The following is a 16,051-nucleotide window of genomic DNA, read 5'->3' on the forward strand; positions in this document are numbered from 1 at the left end:
TGAGAGCGCTTTTTAATCGGACGTCAAGCCCCCGCCTCCCTGAAACCCGTTCACGCGAGTGGGAGTGATTCGGTGTCGGAGGTGCTGTTTCCCATTGGTGCTGCTACGCCTCCGCCAATTATGTATCGTATTTGAACCGACGGCAGGGAGGGTATTTTCTCTCGTTTTTAGTTCAGGCAATTTAACATTTTAACGACGCGCATTGGAATGGGGGAAAATTGGTTAAAAAAAAAGGTCATTTTTTCAGGTACGGCGCAATATGTCAATTGAGTGGAAAATGTTGACTTTAACTGTTTTTATAACAAGGATCAATCAATTCAACCACAAACTGTTTAATGTTTCACCATTTTGAAACCGTTTTTGTGCGACATTTTGTGGTATCGTGTATGTCCTGATTGTGTTGTACTTACTAACATCGAAATGAGCACAAAGCGTATGAATTCCTTAAAGAAGCCCGTCGACTTTTCTTGCCTGTTCTTTCAAGCGCGAACTAATATAAAGCCTGTGCCGGTACTGGTAAGCGAAGCTCTAGTGCGTGAAGAACGTGTCACAGAGTATTGTTGAAAGGTGTTGTTCCTTTTTCACGCCACGCCAAGCAATTGGTGGTGCACCTTTGTTTGTTTGTGTGGTGGATTAACAAAAGCCCTGCCTCATTACTTACACTTTTGTGGCTTTCTGCTGCTGCTGCTGCTGCTGCTTCCCTTGCAAACAGGTGTGGGGCTTGAATTCGAATTCGATGGCTATAGTTTGGCTTAGTGGCGGTAAGGTTTCGATGAAAAAGAAAACATTTTCACAGGAAACAGAGGAAGTAAGATACAAATCGTAAGGCAAATTGCATACATTTAGGCGGTTTTCGCCCCTTGGTAATGCTGATTGAACGTAACTGGGTCATAGTTGTTGGATTGGTTTTTCGGTGCCATTCCAATAAGAGAGGCTACGACGGCGAAACAAAGATCACGTAGTTCACCAAATGAAGCTTATCTTTTGTCATGTTACAGGTTTCCCGTATGACAGTGCCCCACCAGTACAACAATGAATCAATTCAATGCTCTCAACGCTTTTATTGTACCAAACTCTGCCATCCCTCCTCGACTGTTGGGCAATATCGTATAAAGGTGCACCGAGGTGGAAATGAAAAAAAAAATCACCACACACACACACGCACCAGATGGAAAGCGGCGGAAACTCCATCCGGTTCCAGCAGACTGCGAGCAATATTACGAAAGCGAATCGAATTCAATGGGAATAGGGAATGGAGTTGCTAACTATATTATCGACTGCAAAACACTCGCACACACACACGCACACCTTTGTGTCGATGGGGGTATGATAAAAAACGGATTCCGAATCGATTAAACTTTGTGCTGCCCTATTGGAAAAGTGGGGGAGTGAGTGAGTCAATGAAGAGATGAGCGTGTAGTAGGTGGATGGCGGAGGGCGTAATTGGTCACTTGAGCTGTGTCGTGACCCTACCGAGAGAGGGTATCTAAATCTATTGTTTGAAAGTATAAAGGTCTCTAGTGGAAGCAAAAAAGAGAGCAGCGAAAACCCCTCAAATGGTACCCAATCGATACACAATTGATTAGCGGAATTTGGGGCAAGTGTGCCATACGGGGCAAGAGTGCCACCAAGCATTTTTACTTAAAAACTTTAGTTTAATGATCAATTGTGTATACAGTTGGTTGCTTTCCAATGACTAGGTATTCTGAGCCTAATTTCATATAGATCAACCGATATTTCCCATTGTTTTGAACTGATTTACGTTGAGTTTCAAAATTGAGCAGAATATTATAATTTTTTAATCCAACCAAATAAGCTCTCAAAAATCATGCGAACAATCAACCGAGAAAATATTTACACCACCATATAGCTGAGAAAACGTGAAATTTTTTGTGGGGTTAGTTGAAAAAAACTTTCTTTTTGTCACTGAAAAATTCAATTTAAAAAAAGTTACAACTTTTGGGGCAAAAGAGCCACCATCTTTCATAGGCGCGAGCTGTCAAAAATGTAAACATTGTTGTAGCGTTCAGCGGTATGGTGCGCTTTTACGAGCGGATTCTACTCCGGAAAAACAGACCAGCAACAACCCATATTGCGAAACAGTTTGTGATGAAAAGGGGTTCATTGGTGACTCAAGACATGTAGGAATACATACACTAGTGGTACAAACGTAATAATTTCCAATTATCTAAGAAATACGGTTATTTTAATCAGGTGGCCGTCTTGCCCCATACGAGTGGCACTCTTGCCCCATAGCCCAAAAAACAACGTCTTTTTGGACCCATTTTAAAACGCTTCAAAAACTATTTTGTTTGCACTTTTTTCAAGCGAAACTCATTTATAAGTAAGGAAATAGATGTAAAATGGTTATGAGATTTAAATCGGCTTTTGAAAAACACGTTTTAGTGAGTTATAACTTGAAATGCTTAAGGTGGCACACTTGCCCCAAGTTCCGCTATTAAAAGCTAATTGTTAAAACTCGGAAATCCATTCCTTGTGTGGGGTGGAGATGAGGAAGTAACAATCAAAAGAGAATGCGGGAGGGGGGGGGGAGTAAGTGAGATAGGAAGCCTTTTGGGTATGATTTATTTATCAAAAACTCTAACCCAATTGCAAGCGACTTGCTCCTGCTTTTTCTATACAAGGGATTTTGTTTCTAATGGAAATTCCTACTTCTTAGGATAAGAAAAGATTGTAACCACCACATAAACACACACACACGCACATCACATCGCAAAATCGTAAATCGCAAATCGCGTGCAAATATTGTTCCGTTTCCGCCGCTCCATCAAGATGCCGCGCGCGCGCTCCGGCTAACGGCAATGTGTGTGTGTGAGGGAAAGAGAAGGGGTTCGATTCACAATTCTTCTTCCGTTTGCTAATCTTAGCAACCGTATTCCTGTCACGTTTCATGTGTGTGTGTATTGAGTGCATTTGAAGTCCTCTGGTTATGTGTAGGGAGAGCGAGAGAGCGAGAGAGAGAGAGAGAGAGAGAGAGAGAGAGAGAGAGAGAGAGAGAGAGAGAGAGAGAGAGAGAGAGTTCAACATGTGATGGAGGTACAGAACAGATGAATGATGGCTTGAATGAGTGAGGGGGGATGGGTGTAAACAAAATTCGGCACTTACTGTGTGCTGTTGCGTAGCGTTTGCGTCGGTTTGCTGTACGTGAGTGTGATGTATGTGCACCGTACTGTAGCAACATAAACATAGAAATTCTTTCACAAATTTGCACTCTTTTACGTTCTTTTTTTGGAATTTTTTACTTTTGAATGAAGCCAATGTAACTGAAAAAAAACCCTCAACAAACAAACAAACACATGAAATAAATGTTCAAACTCATCAATCTTTGTGTGGGGTGTGTTGATTCTACCTCACCACCTTCACCAGTAACTGCGGTGTCGCGGTTTTTATGCTGTAAATCGCTTTTCGACCACACCACACACTTACTCATCAAAAATAAAAACAAAAAAAGGAAAAATAACCGTCTCGTTGTGGTGGTGGTGGCGGTTGGTTAGTACACAGTGTGTGGTGAGTGAGTAGTGACTAGCGCGCAACTTTGGTGGAAACTTTGGAAGCGGTTCCACTCCCAAAGTAATGGTGGGGCAAGGAGCGACGGGAGCAAAACCGCAACAATTCTGCGGACTTTATCCGGGGTTCACTTTTACGGCTGAGGGGAAAACAAAAAAGCAGACAAAAAGGAATGCTTTATAGGGCGCGTCCTGTGTGTGGGTTTGGATTGATTTAAGGAGGGGGGGGGGGGGGTGAAGTAATTAGAAAACTAGTTTTAAGTGTGGATTTAAATTTTACTATTTTATTGCTTCTCCAACTTACTTTTATTCTCTTTTTTTTCATTTCAGAAGAAAAACAAAACAAAACGACACACCGAAATCTCTCCACCACCTGCAAGGGACGATCTTTCAGCAACATCCTTCTCCTGGAGTGCTTCTCCTAGAACAGTGCTGATTATTTTGGCTCTCTTTCTTTTAATCAAAAGCGACAAAACGAACACCGGTAAACAACAACGGACCGCAAACGGATGCGCCACCGTTGCACACGTGTACAGTTTGAGTTAGTTGATAAGCTTTTAAATTGAGATAGGACAGGAAGGGGGTACTACCAGCAGACAGACAGGAAATAGATAGGGAAAAGGGGTTTGCCTGGCTGCTCGCCTTAGCGTTCTCCTCTCCTTTAGCAGGTATTCTTCGTTCCCCTTTTTTTTGTTTTTGCTTTCCCTCTCATTGCTGAAGCTATATTATTTTGTATGAGTTTTTACGTTTTTACTATTACTAGCCCTCAGAATACAATTAAGTGATCTGCGTGTCTGCAAAACAATACTGGGCCGCTTGTATGTAATCCGTGCCGGAGATATCGTGAAAGTGTAAGCGCAGCGTACCACCAAAGATTTTTATACGCAAAAACGGACGACATTTGTTACGCGGGCGCGCAAATGCGCGTTGCTTTGCGCGAATAGAAGATTGAATTGTTTTCTCAAAACAGAGCTTACAAAGCTCTACACTGAACCCCACTACTAAACCCCAACTCGCTTTAGGTAGCAAAGGGTTTAAAGGTTTATTTACTCTATAATATTCTCACATTGCTTAGGCTCTCCATTTATCACGCGCAATAGACACTTTTGTTTCATTTATTTTTAATTCAGGAAATTCCAGGTGGTTGTTATAATTTTATAACGTAAAGACACAATAAACATCATTCCCGACTCCAATTTGCTGCAATAGAAAGCTGTGTAAATCACCTCACATCCTTATACCATTTTGCTTTTAAGCGTAACATACACATCCACACAGTGCAATAGAGAGACAGAGAGAGAGAGAGAGAGCGAGACACACATACAGTAGTGAAGAAACAGAATCAACAAAAATGCCACAACAATGCAACAATACAACAAAATCAATCATATCACGAAATAAAATAAGAAATAGGAAAGAGAGAGAGAGAAAGAGAGAGAGAATGAAAGAAACACAAGTAATAGTAAACAAAAACACAATAACATACACACAAAATACTCCCTTAGGGCCAGTCAGTTGCACAATAGTAAATAAGTGAAACAACAAGACTCAGAGAGAAAGAGAGAGAGAGAGAGAGAGAGAGAGAGAGACGGTGGCAGTTTTCCCCAGCAGCAGCAGCAGCAGCAGCAGCAGCAGAAGGTGTAAAGAGATTGTGAGGAAGAAGTGTTGTTTGTGTGAACATTAATTTCGTTAGCGGGGCCCCCAACCATTTCGATTGCTGCTGCGGTCCTGTTTCCACCCCCCCCCCCCCTCCCTTCCTTCTTTTTTGCAAGGTTGATTACAAATTCTCCCACCGCGCTCGCTCGCTCAGTGACTTTTCAGTAAGGTAAAAGGTAATATGGGAAGCAGCACACAAAACACCACACAACACAGAAAACGCGAAGCTTCAGTAGGCTTTGGGGCATTCGGGCCGCCTTTCCATCAAAATCCCGTCGAAACCACTGCACAAACCTTTTTCTCGTAGTGCAGAGACAAAAAGAGAATGAGAGAGAGAGAAAGAGAGAGAGAGAGAGATCCATCCCCTTCTCATCGAACTGTACTGTGCGCATTTTAAGCTTTTGTGGTGAATGAGGTTAATTTAGTTATGCTTTTGCGGGTTCGAGCTCTCCGTGGAGCCCTTCGTTCGCGCTGTTTTCTATCCCCATCGTCCTCTCTCTTTCTCTCTCTCTCTCTCTCTTCCCCCTGCTTCGAAGGGATATCGTTCCTTAATAAGGGCACCGCGAGGGCATTAAAAACACAACCCTCCCCCCCCACTCGTTCAGCGCACAATGAAATGAACCCAGAAGGGGAGGGTTGATGGATGGATGGTGGTGGACAGGGCGGCCGCACAAGGAAATTAGAACAATTTATTGAGTGCGTTATGCTCTCTGGTGGGGAGAGGGAGGGTCGAAAAGGGAACGAACCACACACACACCATATGGGGAAGGACAAGGAAAGGATTCATTTGCTTCTGTTGGTTTGTGCGTAAGGGAAAACGGTGTGATTCGCTAATTTTCGCCATAAATTTTCGATCCTCTTCGTTCGCGCAATCCCCTTCTGGATGACGGGATGGGAGGAAAGCTTTATCATCTGCTCGACGTGTAAGGGAAGTGGTTGGGAAAAAGGGAGAAAATTCAATCAACTTTTGGAAAGGGGAAAGGTAAACGGCTAACCGCACACACACACACACACCCAAAACCCATGATGCGGTTTACAGTGGGTGGTGTGCATTGGCAGTGCTTTTAGTTCATTTCTTTGTTCAGAAACGTTCATGTTACGATTTTTGTTTTATTATTTTGTTTTTGGTGTGAAAACACCCAATATTTTACTACAAAAACCGGAGCATTTTAAATGAGAGCCCCACCACACTGAACGAAAGCAAGAGTGCGCATATTAGGGGGCAACGAGCAGCAGAGCAGCAACAAATTGCGATAAAACAACATAAATTAAACCAAAAACAAACAGGAAGAAAAGTATATTATGATACATAAATATACTCCACGCTAAAGGAACGATAAGGAGAAACGAAAAAAAGCAGCGCATCCCCCCCACAATTTGTATGTAGCGTGACTCCTAATAAAAGAATAAGCGCAACACACAAGTGATTAAAAGTAGTAGGATTGATACAAACAAATAAAGAAATACCGTATAGCGTTTTAGATTTGTAAGGAAGCATTACTTTTCAGGTAGAGAAGGAAAGAAGAAGATGGTAGAGAGAAAAAGAAACCGGCAGGCCATTTGTACAGTGAATCGAAGCATTTTGTTAGTGGTTAAGAGGGGTGGGAACAAGGGAGGAAGAAAGAATTAGGTTTTGGAGGACATGAAGCAAGCAACAAACAAACAAAAAACAAACACACCACGTTGTAATGTGCGCGAATGCGAAGTGCGCAACAAAAAAACAAAGATATATATGATATAAACAAATAAATTCTTACCGAAGCGACAAGGCGCATGGAATGATATGAAAACCGCTCGCGTTTCGTATTGCGTTAATTTAAACAAAAAAGAAAATCCGAAATTGTTCCTCTGCGGCGCACCAGCCCACTGTTCAACGTGCAAAAATTTGAATTTCCCATACGTACGCAGCCAGTGCGGAGTTGACCGGTCACGCTGCTGGCTGCACGGCTGCATGCTCTCCTGGTACTTTTGCTTGAGAACAAGCCGAAATTGCAGGTTTCGCCGGGTCCGACCGGTACGGGAAAATTTGAATCAGAGTGTGTTTTCTTCCCATCTTCCCATTTTCCGCGCTGTTCAATGCTGCAAAGTGTGAGCGGGATGGCAAATGATCTAAAAACAAAGGGACGATCGGGCGCAAAATGCTGCCGCCTCTCGCCGCGGTGCATGTGCGCCGGTTAGCAACGGCCGAAAAGCAACCCGGTTTTTGGACGGAAGCGATTGTTTTTTTTTCTAAGCCGAGCACAGTGGCGCTTCCACGGGACACCAGCTGTTGACAGCGTAGTTCAGTTCGGTTGTGCAGTGCGTATTGCATACCTTTTGGGCGTTTGTTCCGCGGATTGCATACCACACGGGCTGTAAGGTGAAATTTCTGTGTTTTCAAATAAAGCATTGCATTTTGTTTTCCAAACATCATTCTCATTTCAATATTCACAGTATGGAATTTTAATTCGTGATTTAAAACTTCGAAAAATCAATAAATCAGCATTAACCGATCGTTTCACTGGCTTAATAAACGTTTCACTGAAGATTTTCACTCTGAAAAAAAAGGAAATAAGATTTGACATAAATATACAATAAAAATTACATTAATTATGTTTACATAAACCCAGGAAACCATTCCCTAATTCACACAGATCGAATTTGGTCGCAAGTCACCAGACTACGGGGCAACTTTTCCCCCTACGCACCCAGCAACAACCGAACCTGCTGACTTACTGACTTACTCCGCTTCTTGCCTAACGCGCGGAAAGTGAGTTTTTCACCCGAGCGGCGAGAAAACTAGTTTTTCCCCTGATGTAACAAACTCCGACCGACACGCTTCCGGATTACGCAGCCCGGGGACAGCTATCAGGACGGCCGCGTGATGGAACCCCACTGTCGCACTAGTAGCCCACATTTGCCGACGCCGCAAAAGGCGAAAGGTAGTTGGGGGCGAAATTGGAACTGGTTCTGCAAGCGACGTCCCCGAGGCCAATCTTGCGCCGATGATTGAGCGTGTCGATGAAGGAAGTGAAAGATCCGCGTCCGGATGATAAATGAGATTGATTGATTATTTAGAGGTGTATGCACACACACGCACATGAAGGGTGAGGATAGCAGCAGGAAATAATAGTGCACAATTCGACGACATGTGCAAAATGGACACGGAATGAACACTGCAGCTTTGTTCCGTTCGTTCCGACCGAATCGGCAAATCGTCCTCTTTCCCGTAAAGTGACATAAGTGGCGCCACGCCATCACCAGTTGCGCAATCAGGTGGTGGAGAGGCGGGCGGCGGTAGCGGCAATGAAACATAAATTTATGATTCAATTATGTTTACCCGTTCTTCCTCGTTGCTTCCCTCGATCGGCAGACGATTGCTGCACCAACCGCTCATTATTTGGATCTTTGCGTGAATGTTTTTTTTTCTACAAAAGGGGCAATTTTCGTTTAGAGGGAAATGGACCGATCGTTTGTGTTTGTTTTTTTGTTTGTTTCTTTCCCCGTTTTTTCCCTCTTCTTTTCTTTTGCCATCGTTTTTGTTCCAAGTCCAAGTGCAAGGCGGTGCTGCCACTGTGCGGTCTGCGGTCCGCGGGTCGTGTGTGGTTTTACTTTTCTTCGCTCCTTTTATCGTTTTGCCAACCGTTGAGGTGATGGTGCCGGAGGCAGGTGAAGCGAATCATAATACAGTAAAGAAACGGAAAAAAACCCTTTCACTATCAGACCTCGATCGATCGTGGTTATTATTGTCGTGGGGGAAGGAGGATGGAGGAGTAGGGAAATGTTATCAAAATATCGTTTGTATCATAACTTTTAGGATTTAAATGTTTTTAATTAGCACAATTGTGTTAGATTTTGATGGATTTATCCTATCCTATTGACCCAATTTTAAATCTTATAAAAAATTTCGCTTGTTGCAGAGAGTCATTACTCGATTTATGTCCAATTCACATGAAAGATGCTCAAAGTCTTTTAGGTGGGTCCTGAAAAGCTACAAATAAACATATTTTAAAGAAATCACACACACACACATACACACACACACACACACACACACACACACATGTTTGTCTCTTCTGTTTGAATTTAAATTAAAATGCGCGTAAAAGAAAAACACGTGCTCCGCCGATGCGCAACAAACCGCACAAGCACGCACAAACACCGCACGGGAGAGGAAAGTGCAATCCAAGACACCAGGTACAGAGGGACAGGCGTGGAAGTAAGGTTAATTGTAAATTGCGAATTATACATCCAAGAGAGTGCAAGAGAGGGCGAAAGGAACGCGGCACTGTTTACCATTAGGAAATCCTAATTATCTTGCGCAAACGTGGCGGGCGGGCGGGAAGTCGTTCGCGTCCAACCGCGCGCGGTGGTTTGCGGAAATCAAAGTTTAGAAAAAAAAAGACTTCCACCAGCGCCTACTATGTATGATACGGCAACAACCACACGCGGCCAATTGCTACTACTGCTCGATAAGCAAATCGAAGCAGGCCGAAGGGAGGAAGTGTTTAGGTTTTGATTGAAAAACAAAAAAAAAAAGAAAAAAAAACCGTGGCGGCAGACCACAGACCCTACAAACATTCTCAAACTCAATCTATTTTGGGAATGCTTTCGATTGTAAGTGTAAAAGCCGGACCCTTTTTGAAGGCGGTTGCAGGCAGCATTCCATAAAAGAAGTCCATTTTTCCTAAGCCGCAAACGATACTGGTAACTTCCAATGGAGGAAATGCATACCGCACTCAAGTGGAATGGGAAAAAGGAAGGGCAAATATAAATAGGGTTGCGTTTTTCCAGCTACAAGCAGCTGGTGGGAAAATCCTTCCGTTAAGCCCTCCTATCACCCTATCACACTGCATTATGTAAGGGTGGCGCAAACAACGGCGGCAGGAAGTGTGTACCTCGCCTCATCCTATTCTGCGCAACAGCTGTACGCAAAAGCTCTACAACGACGCACGCAATACGAAGCGAGGCCGAGCCGAGCTTCCACGTGGTGCCGAACGAGTAACGAAATAGACGCGTGCTCACGGGAGAAGGGAGGCGCGATTGGAATTACGGGGGGGGGGGGTTTGGTCTCTCCCCGCCCGATCCGTAACCGGTACCACTACAAACACACTCATATATATAGTCTTCGTGGTTCGGTGTGTTAGATCGTACTCAGTCAGCGACCGTCGATCAGCGAAGAAGCAGCAGCAGCAGCAGCAGCATTGAAAGCGGCTTTATCGGTTTATGTGAGGTTGTGAACACCAAAAGTGAATAATAATAGTGTCCCATTGCACAAAGTGTGTGTGTGTGTGTTTTACCTGCATACAAAAATGGCCAAAAAGTGTTGCAGTACCGTCATCTTGCTCCAGTGCTGTCTGGTGTTGCTGATACCATCGTTGTGCAGTGTGTTTGCCAAAAAGCAGCAGGAGGACCAAAAGCCTGAAGGTCAGTGTGCGAGTGTGTTTCGGTGTGAAGCTACCTACAAAAGATTGTGAAGAGGTTTAAAGCAAGTTAAATAAGAAATCCGCTTTAATGGATGACTCACGTACAGAAAGTGTGGCCATCGATTCGGGTTGATTCATTCGCCGCAGCCACGCAACGTCAGCGCGTAACGGGTTCTTTGCTTTTGCTCACCCCCATTCCGGTACGATCGCCATCATGATCATCATCATCATCATCGGTGCGTGAGCTTCTTCAAACCACCACGACTACACACACATACGCGCGCTCAGTGTTCCCGGTGGGGTCAGGTGGTCGAGTTCTTGGGGGATGGAATCATCCACCTGGAACCGGTTTTCCACGACTCACTTTCTTTACGTGTGTTGGTTCGTTCTGGCATGCTGCACATTCGTCGGTATTGTGTAAACTGTGGCTAGAAGACAGAAAAGAGCGGGAACGTATGATTTTGGTGTTGAATCGTTCAAATGACCTAACTTTCCCCATCGATTCGGCTTATCTTGTAGTTGTAATTTTAGGTCCTTTTCAAAAGGATTTGATCATATGTTACATTTTGTTAAATGATATTAAATCCAAATACATTATCTAACAACTTCCTCATCACATTTCTTCACCCCCCATAGAGAGCCTTTTCGAGCAGGACCTCGGCGATCAGTTCAAGATCGACGCCTCGACCCAAGGCCTGCAGAAGGTGAACCTGCGCTGCGGGGCCGACTCGATGCGCATCGAGCTCAAGACGGAGGAAGACTTCCAGGGCGTGATGTACACGCGCGGTAGCTACTACAAGCAGACCGAACCATGCTTCGTCAAGCCGGAACGGGCCGGCCGAACGCTCGAGATGAAGTTCAATCTCGACCAGTGCCAGACGGTTAACAATGGGGAGGTGTACTCCAACATCGTCGTGGTGCAGCACGATCCCGACATTGTGACGCCCGGTGATGCCGCGTTCGCCGTGGAGTGTGACTTCCGGAAGCCGCGCGGTGTGACGGTCAGCTCGGAGATCCAGGCACGGGATAGGTAATTATTATTAATTGAGAGGAGAGCATCAAGGGGAGGTCAGAAGAGGGGTCCAGTAGTGAGGGAGGATTAAAGGATTTAAGCAGATAAGCGTTCCGTTTCAGACACCTTTGTACCATAGCTAAGGAATTGTTTAAATTACTCGTTTTTTTGTTTTGCTTTTTTGTTCCCGCTTTCCACCCCTCACACGCACAACACTCTCACAACACCACATACACGCCGGGCCGAGAAGCGAGGAGGAAACACCGACACCGTCGTCACGCATTACACTGACCAGTCCGGATCCGTCGGCAAACACACAAACACCGAACGAACACAACTCGGTGCACAGCGCGTCCGGCACGGTCACGTTCGTGCCGAGCCGGTTCCGCAACGCGTCGTCCGACCAGCTCCCGGAGCAGCGGGTCCGCGGGACGGTCGAAACGGTCGAAATTCCACTGCACACAACACCACAAGAACAGCAAGCAAACAATGATCAAGATCACGATCACGATGAGTTGTGATTGTGGTCTGTGGGGTTAGGCGAAAAGCCCGATCACCTCCAAACGGGTACTTGTGGTCATTAATTTATTGAAACTAGAGAGAAAATGTCATCTTCCATCGCTAATCTCCGTACCCGAATATTAACCCTTTTTTGTATCCCAATTTTCTCTGCGCTCTTCTCCCACAGCATTGATACGTCCAAAGCTAACGCAACCGCTTCCTATCCACCCACCGATTAATACAACTCCCTCTCCCTGTGGACCCTTCCCTCCTCCTTGCCCCACTCGCCAGAGAACTAACCAGAGGTAATGTAAGTTCCTTCTTCTTCGGTCAACCGAAAACGTAATTCCCCCACCCCTTACCCTTACAACCCCCCCAACCCTTACACAACACTGACTGGGGTGTATCAAACTTCCAAGCGCGTCACTGTTCTAAGTGATCCCATAGGTAGTGTGAAAAAATGTTAAAAAGTGTTGATTAAAATAATAAAACTAAACGTTGTGAAAATGTCAACAATGTGTGTACGCTCTACTGGTGGGGTACCATAACGGAAGAAACGAAAGAAAAAGGCATTCAAAACGCTCACTTACCTCGCGTTATATCTCGTTCGCTTCACATCTAATTATCATCATGATTCGATTTGCTTCAAAGCCGCAGTAGTACTTTATGTGTATTTTATATGAGCTATCTCTCTCCTTCTTCTTTAATATTTTTACCGCAATTGAACTTTCCATTAGTTTCTTAATAATCATCTTAGCGATTCAACGTAACTCTTCTCTGTTTTGTTTCGCGTACGCGCACATGCTATACATATTCCGCCTTCTTCGGCTTTTTTCTAACGTACACACACACGGGGTTTTTACTCCCTTCGACAGCGGGGTGTGTGTGTCTGTGTTCCCACCAATTTTCACCCCCTTCCCTCAATCTGAGTCCGTTCCATAATATTCTATAATTCAAGCGTTTTTCCTGCGACGCGCGCACACTGGAAAACAACAAGCGTTTAAGGTACACACACCACCATCACACTCGCGAGCAATGCAATGGGGCCTTGCCTTTTAGGAGAGAAAAAAGGGAGAACACATCGATTGTGTTCAATTTTCGCCAATCATAATATTATCACCAAATCACCAGCAATTGCTTACACAACGCAAACGTCTGTGTTCTCTTCTTCCAATCTCTCTTGTGTTTCGAATGTTTCCTTCCCTTCCTAATGACGAGGACGACGACGACGATCACACCACGATGTGGTGGGCGCGCGCGCTTTCTTCCTTTTTTCGCCTCTGTAAATAGAGCCGAGACAATGCGCAACACCACAAAGCAAGGCAAAGTAGAGTAGAGCGGTGAAAGTAAAAAACCCTAAATAGAAACCTTAAACGTGTATGTGTCCATGCGGCGGAAACGATAATCTTAACACATTTCCGCTCAAAACGAATGCTGTTTCCTTTCTGCCTTCAATCTCAACTTATTGCATCGATCCACACTCACACACTGCTTCGCTTCTCCTGCTCTCTCTGTGGATGCCTTTGGGTATAGTGCAACAACACGCCGTTTTATCTACTATCTGTGTAAATGTATAGCTAGCTTCTAAATAGTTTCTGTTGCTGTTTTCTTGCTGTTTATCTTTTACTAGTAAGCCCTATCTATTCACAATTTGTTGTGTTGTGTGTGTTTCACATTCTTTTAGTAGTTTCTCTCGCTTCTCGGTTCCTTCTGCTCTACATATCCCTCTCTTGTTAACATCATACATATCTCTTCATATTAATCGTTTTGCTTTGCTTTCTTTGCATTTTACCCAATTCGTATTCGTTTAACTCTTGCACTATACACTATAATTTTTAAATTATTATCAAATAAGTTTGGTTTTCGCATCCTACACACACACACACATACACTCACACACGACGTGTGTGTTCGCGCAAATTAATTAGTATTTCTAACCTTTCTTAAGTCGCCCGCGCACGGTGTTTACAGCCCACGAAACAAACAAAAATTCTAACAATTTCTCTCTTTACACGCGCGTTACTTTTACGCAAACAACAATCTATCGCAAAAACAATACAACAGTGTGTGTGTGTTTAATTCGACCGAATAATAAAATGTGTGGAAAGAACTCTACTCTCTTTGAAACCAAAAAGAAACGGATTAAAACAAACATTCGCCTAACGCTAACCAATAAGCAAAGAGAAAGACACTTCTCTGCACGCACATTTTGCCTCTTCTGGAGAGGGGCGGCGCGGTGCGGGCATGGCAGCAATGAAGAAAAAGAACAAATAGTTAAAATCTGTAATGAGATAAACGGTGCACACCCACCCACCCACCCTTCTCTGTCTGCTTTCTGCCTAACGTTCCCTGCTGCTCCGTTCCTACTCTTCCCGCTGGGATGGGTCACCGGCACCGACACTGCGCTGTGTGTGATTTCTTCTGCTTCTTCTGCTATCTTTTGGTTACTTTTTACTACCACTACTACTACCCTCTTCCCCAGCCGTGTGCTCTCTCTTCGGCGCTACTGGATAAGAGAATATTGTAATGCAAAAAGTACTAGAAGAGTGTACGGGGACACTTTCCTCTCTACAACAACAGCCGAAGCGAATGTTTGAATTTCTGTGCGTTGCACACAAGTGTCTATTAGAGTAGAGTTGAATAGAGTGTGTGTGAGTGTGTATTTGTGTGTTGCAATGTTTCAGTTCTGCCAAACGCATTACTAACTCGCTTCACACACACACACACACACGCACACACACGCAGCGGAAGCTTGCACTATGTTTGATTGGCTTTTGTTTTGCTAGATATTTGTTTTGTACTTACAACCTACACCTTTACACAACACCGGCGAAGTTTGCGATCCTTCCTCCAATTCGACATCGATCCGATACAAGATCAATCATCTTATCTTCTTGCACAGCGCATTCAAACTCTCCTCCACAACACAACACAGCTGCTTCTACGCGCACGTCGGCTACCGCGCACACACCGGGCTTCCACAACAATTGGAAACACGTGGGGCGCGACCCAATATATCACACAGCAGACACACATCGAGAAAAAGGATCGGTAACAAGCAGCAGAGGCAGCACCACGCACACAATCCCCGCACGAAAGCACGAATGAAGGAAAGGGGAATCGATCGATCCCCACCAACTTTCAATCTTTCCGCGCGTGTCGCCAAAACTGACACAACGAGACCGTGCTGCTGCTGCTCCTGCTCCTGTCCCCGCCGACTGAGACGTTAGGCGTGCCTCTTACTCACTAACCAATCCCACCTCCCGCTGGACGGACTGCAGTGGGACGTCGGTGGCGAGCATTTCCTGCGCGACGGGAGAATCATTGGCACTGCTACGATCGACCGGTGTGGACGCGGTATCGTCCGGGTCTTCCTTCGCTTCCTCTGCCAGCTCCTCGACCGCCAGCTCCGGGACGGCATCATCTGCTGTCTCCACTTCCACCTCCGCTTCGTTCTTCTGCCCGTCCTCGTCGTTGCTGGGAGTGGCCGGCGTGATGGTGGTTTCAGTCTTGTGAGCGGCAGCATCCTGCTGTTCTTGTTCGGCGTCCTCCTCGGTGGTTTCCTTCTCCTCCTCGATGCTTTCGTTGCTGCTGTCGCGCTTGGTGGCCTGCAGCTTGCTGCTGCTGCTGCCGCCCGCCGGCGAGCCCGCCTTCATCAGCCTCGGATCGGTGGCGCGGAGCGACTCGGAGTCACCGATGCCGTCCCCGCTGGGACGCAGCACCAGGTAGAGCAGGATGTCCGACAGCGAGATGATGCCGATCACCTTCTTCAACTCGTCCACCACAACCAGCCGATGGACCTCGACGCGCACGATACGCTCCATGATGGTGTAGAGCGTTTCGTCCAGCGTGCAGTGGTGTACGCCCTCGAACCACGCGTTTCGATGTTCGTTTGCCTTCTTCAGGGACACGTCCAGATCGTTGTACGTTTTCTCGGCAGCCAAGTTCTG

At 45.3% G+C, this 16,051-nt stretch overlaps 4 protein-coding genes and 1 long non-coding RNA gene across 8 annotated transcripts in view; 3 read left to right on the top strand and 2 right to left on the bottom strand.

Moving 5' to 3' along the window:
- Positions 1-6,973, top strand: part of LOC120947498 (heparan-sulfate 6-O-sulfotransferase 1) — a 68,047-nt gene extending 61,074 nt beyond the window's left edge. Inside the window, exon 7 of the mRNA XM_040362866.2 lies at positions 3,858-6,973. The gene's annotated coding sequence lies outside the window, so the exon portion shown is untranslated. The remainder of the gene's footprint in view (positions 1-3,857) is intronic.
- The window catches only part of LOC120950462 (60S ribosomal protein L17), a 195,683-nt gene that overhangs the window by 41,379 nt on the left and 138,253 nt on the right, over positions 1-16,051 (top strand). The window lies entirely within an intron of this gene.
- LOC120947510 (uncharacterized) lies at positions 4,253-11,217 on the bottom strand. The gene is made up of 3 exons (XR_007452104.1): positions 10,694-11,217; positions 10,463-10,623; positions 4,253-7,718 (listed from the first exon to the last, which is right to left on the bottom strand). It is a non-coding gene; the product is annotated as an uncharacterized LOC120947510 (long non-coding RNA).
- LOC120947508 (uncharacterized) lies at positions 10,475-12,609 on the top strand. Its single transcript, XM_040362886.2, has 3 exons — positions 10,475-10,589; positions 11,225-11,618; positions 11,851-12,609. Exons 1-3 carry the CDS (start codon positions 10,475-10,477, stop codon positions 12,119-12,121), a joined length of 780 nt encoding a protein of 259 aa, XP_040218820.2. The 3' UTR covers positions 12,122-12,609.
- LOC120947496 (uncharacterized) overlaps positions 12,762-16,051 on the bottom strand; it is a 60,700-nt gene continuing 57,410 nt past the window's right edge. For all 4 annotated transcript variants that reach the window (XM_040362865.2, XM_040362864.2, XM_040362863.2 and 1 more), the window contains exon 13: positions 12,762-16,048. In XM_040362865.2, coding sequence (XP_040218799.2) covers positions 15,341-16,048 — 708 coding nt within the window. In that variant the 3' untranslated portion in view covers positions 12,762-15,340. The remainder of the gene's footprint in view (positions 16,049-16,051) is intronic.

This window comes from Anopheles coluzzii, chromosome 2 (genome assembly GCF_943734685.1).
Source record: "Anopheles coluzzii chromosome 2, AcolN3, whole genome shotgun sequence".
NCBI lineage: Eukaryota > Metazoa > Arthropoda > Insecta > Diptera > Culicidae > Anopheles > Anopheles coluzzii.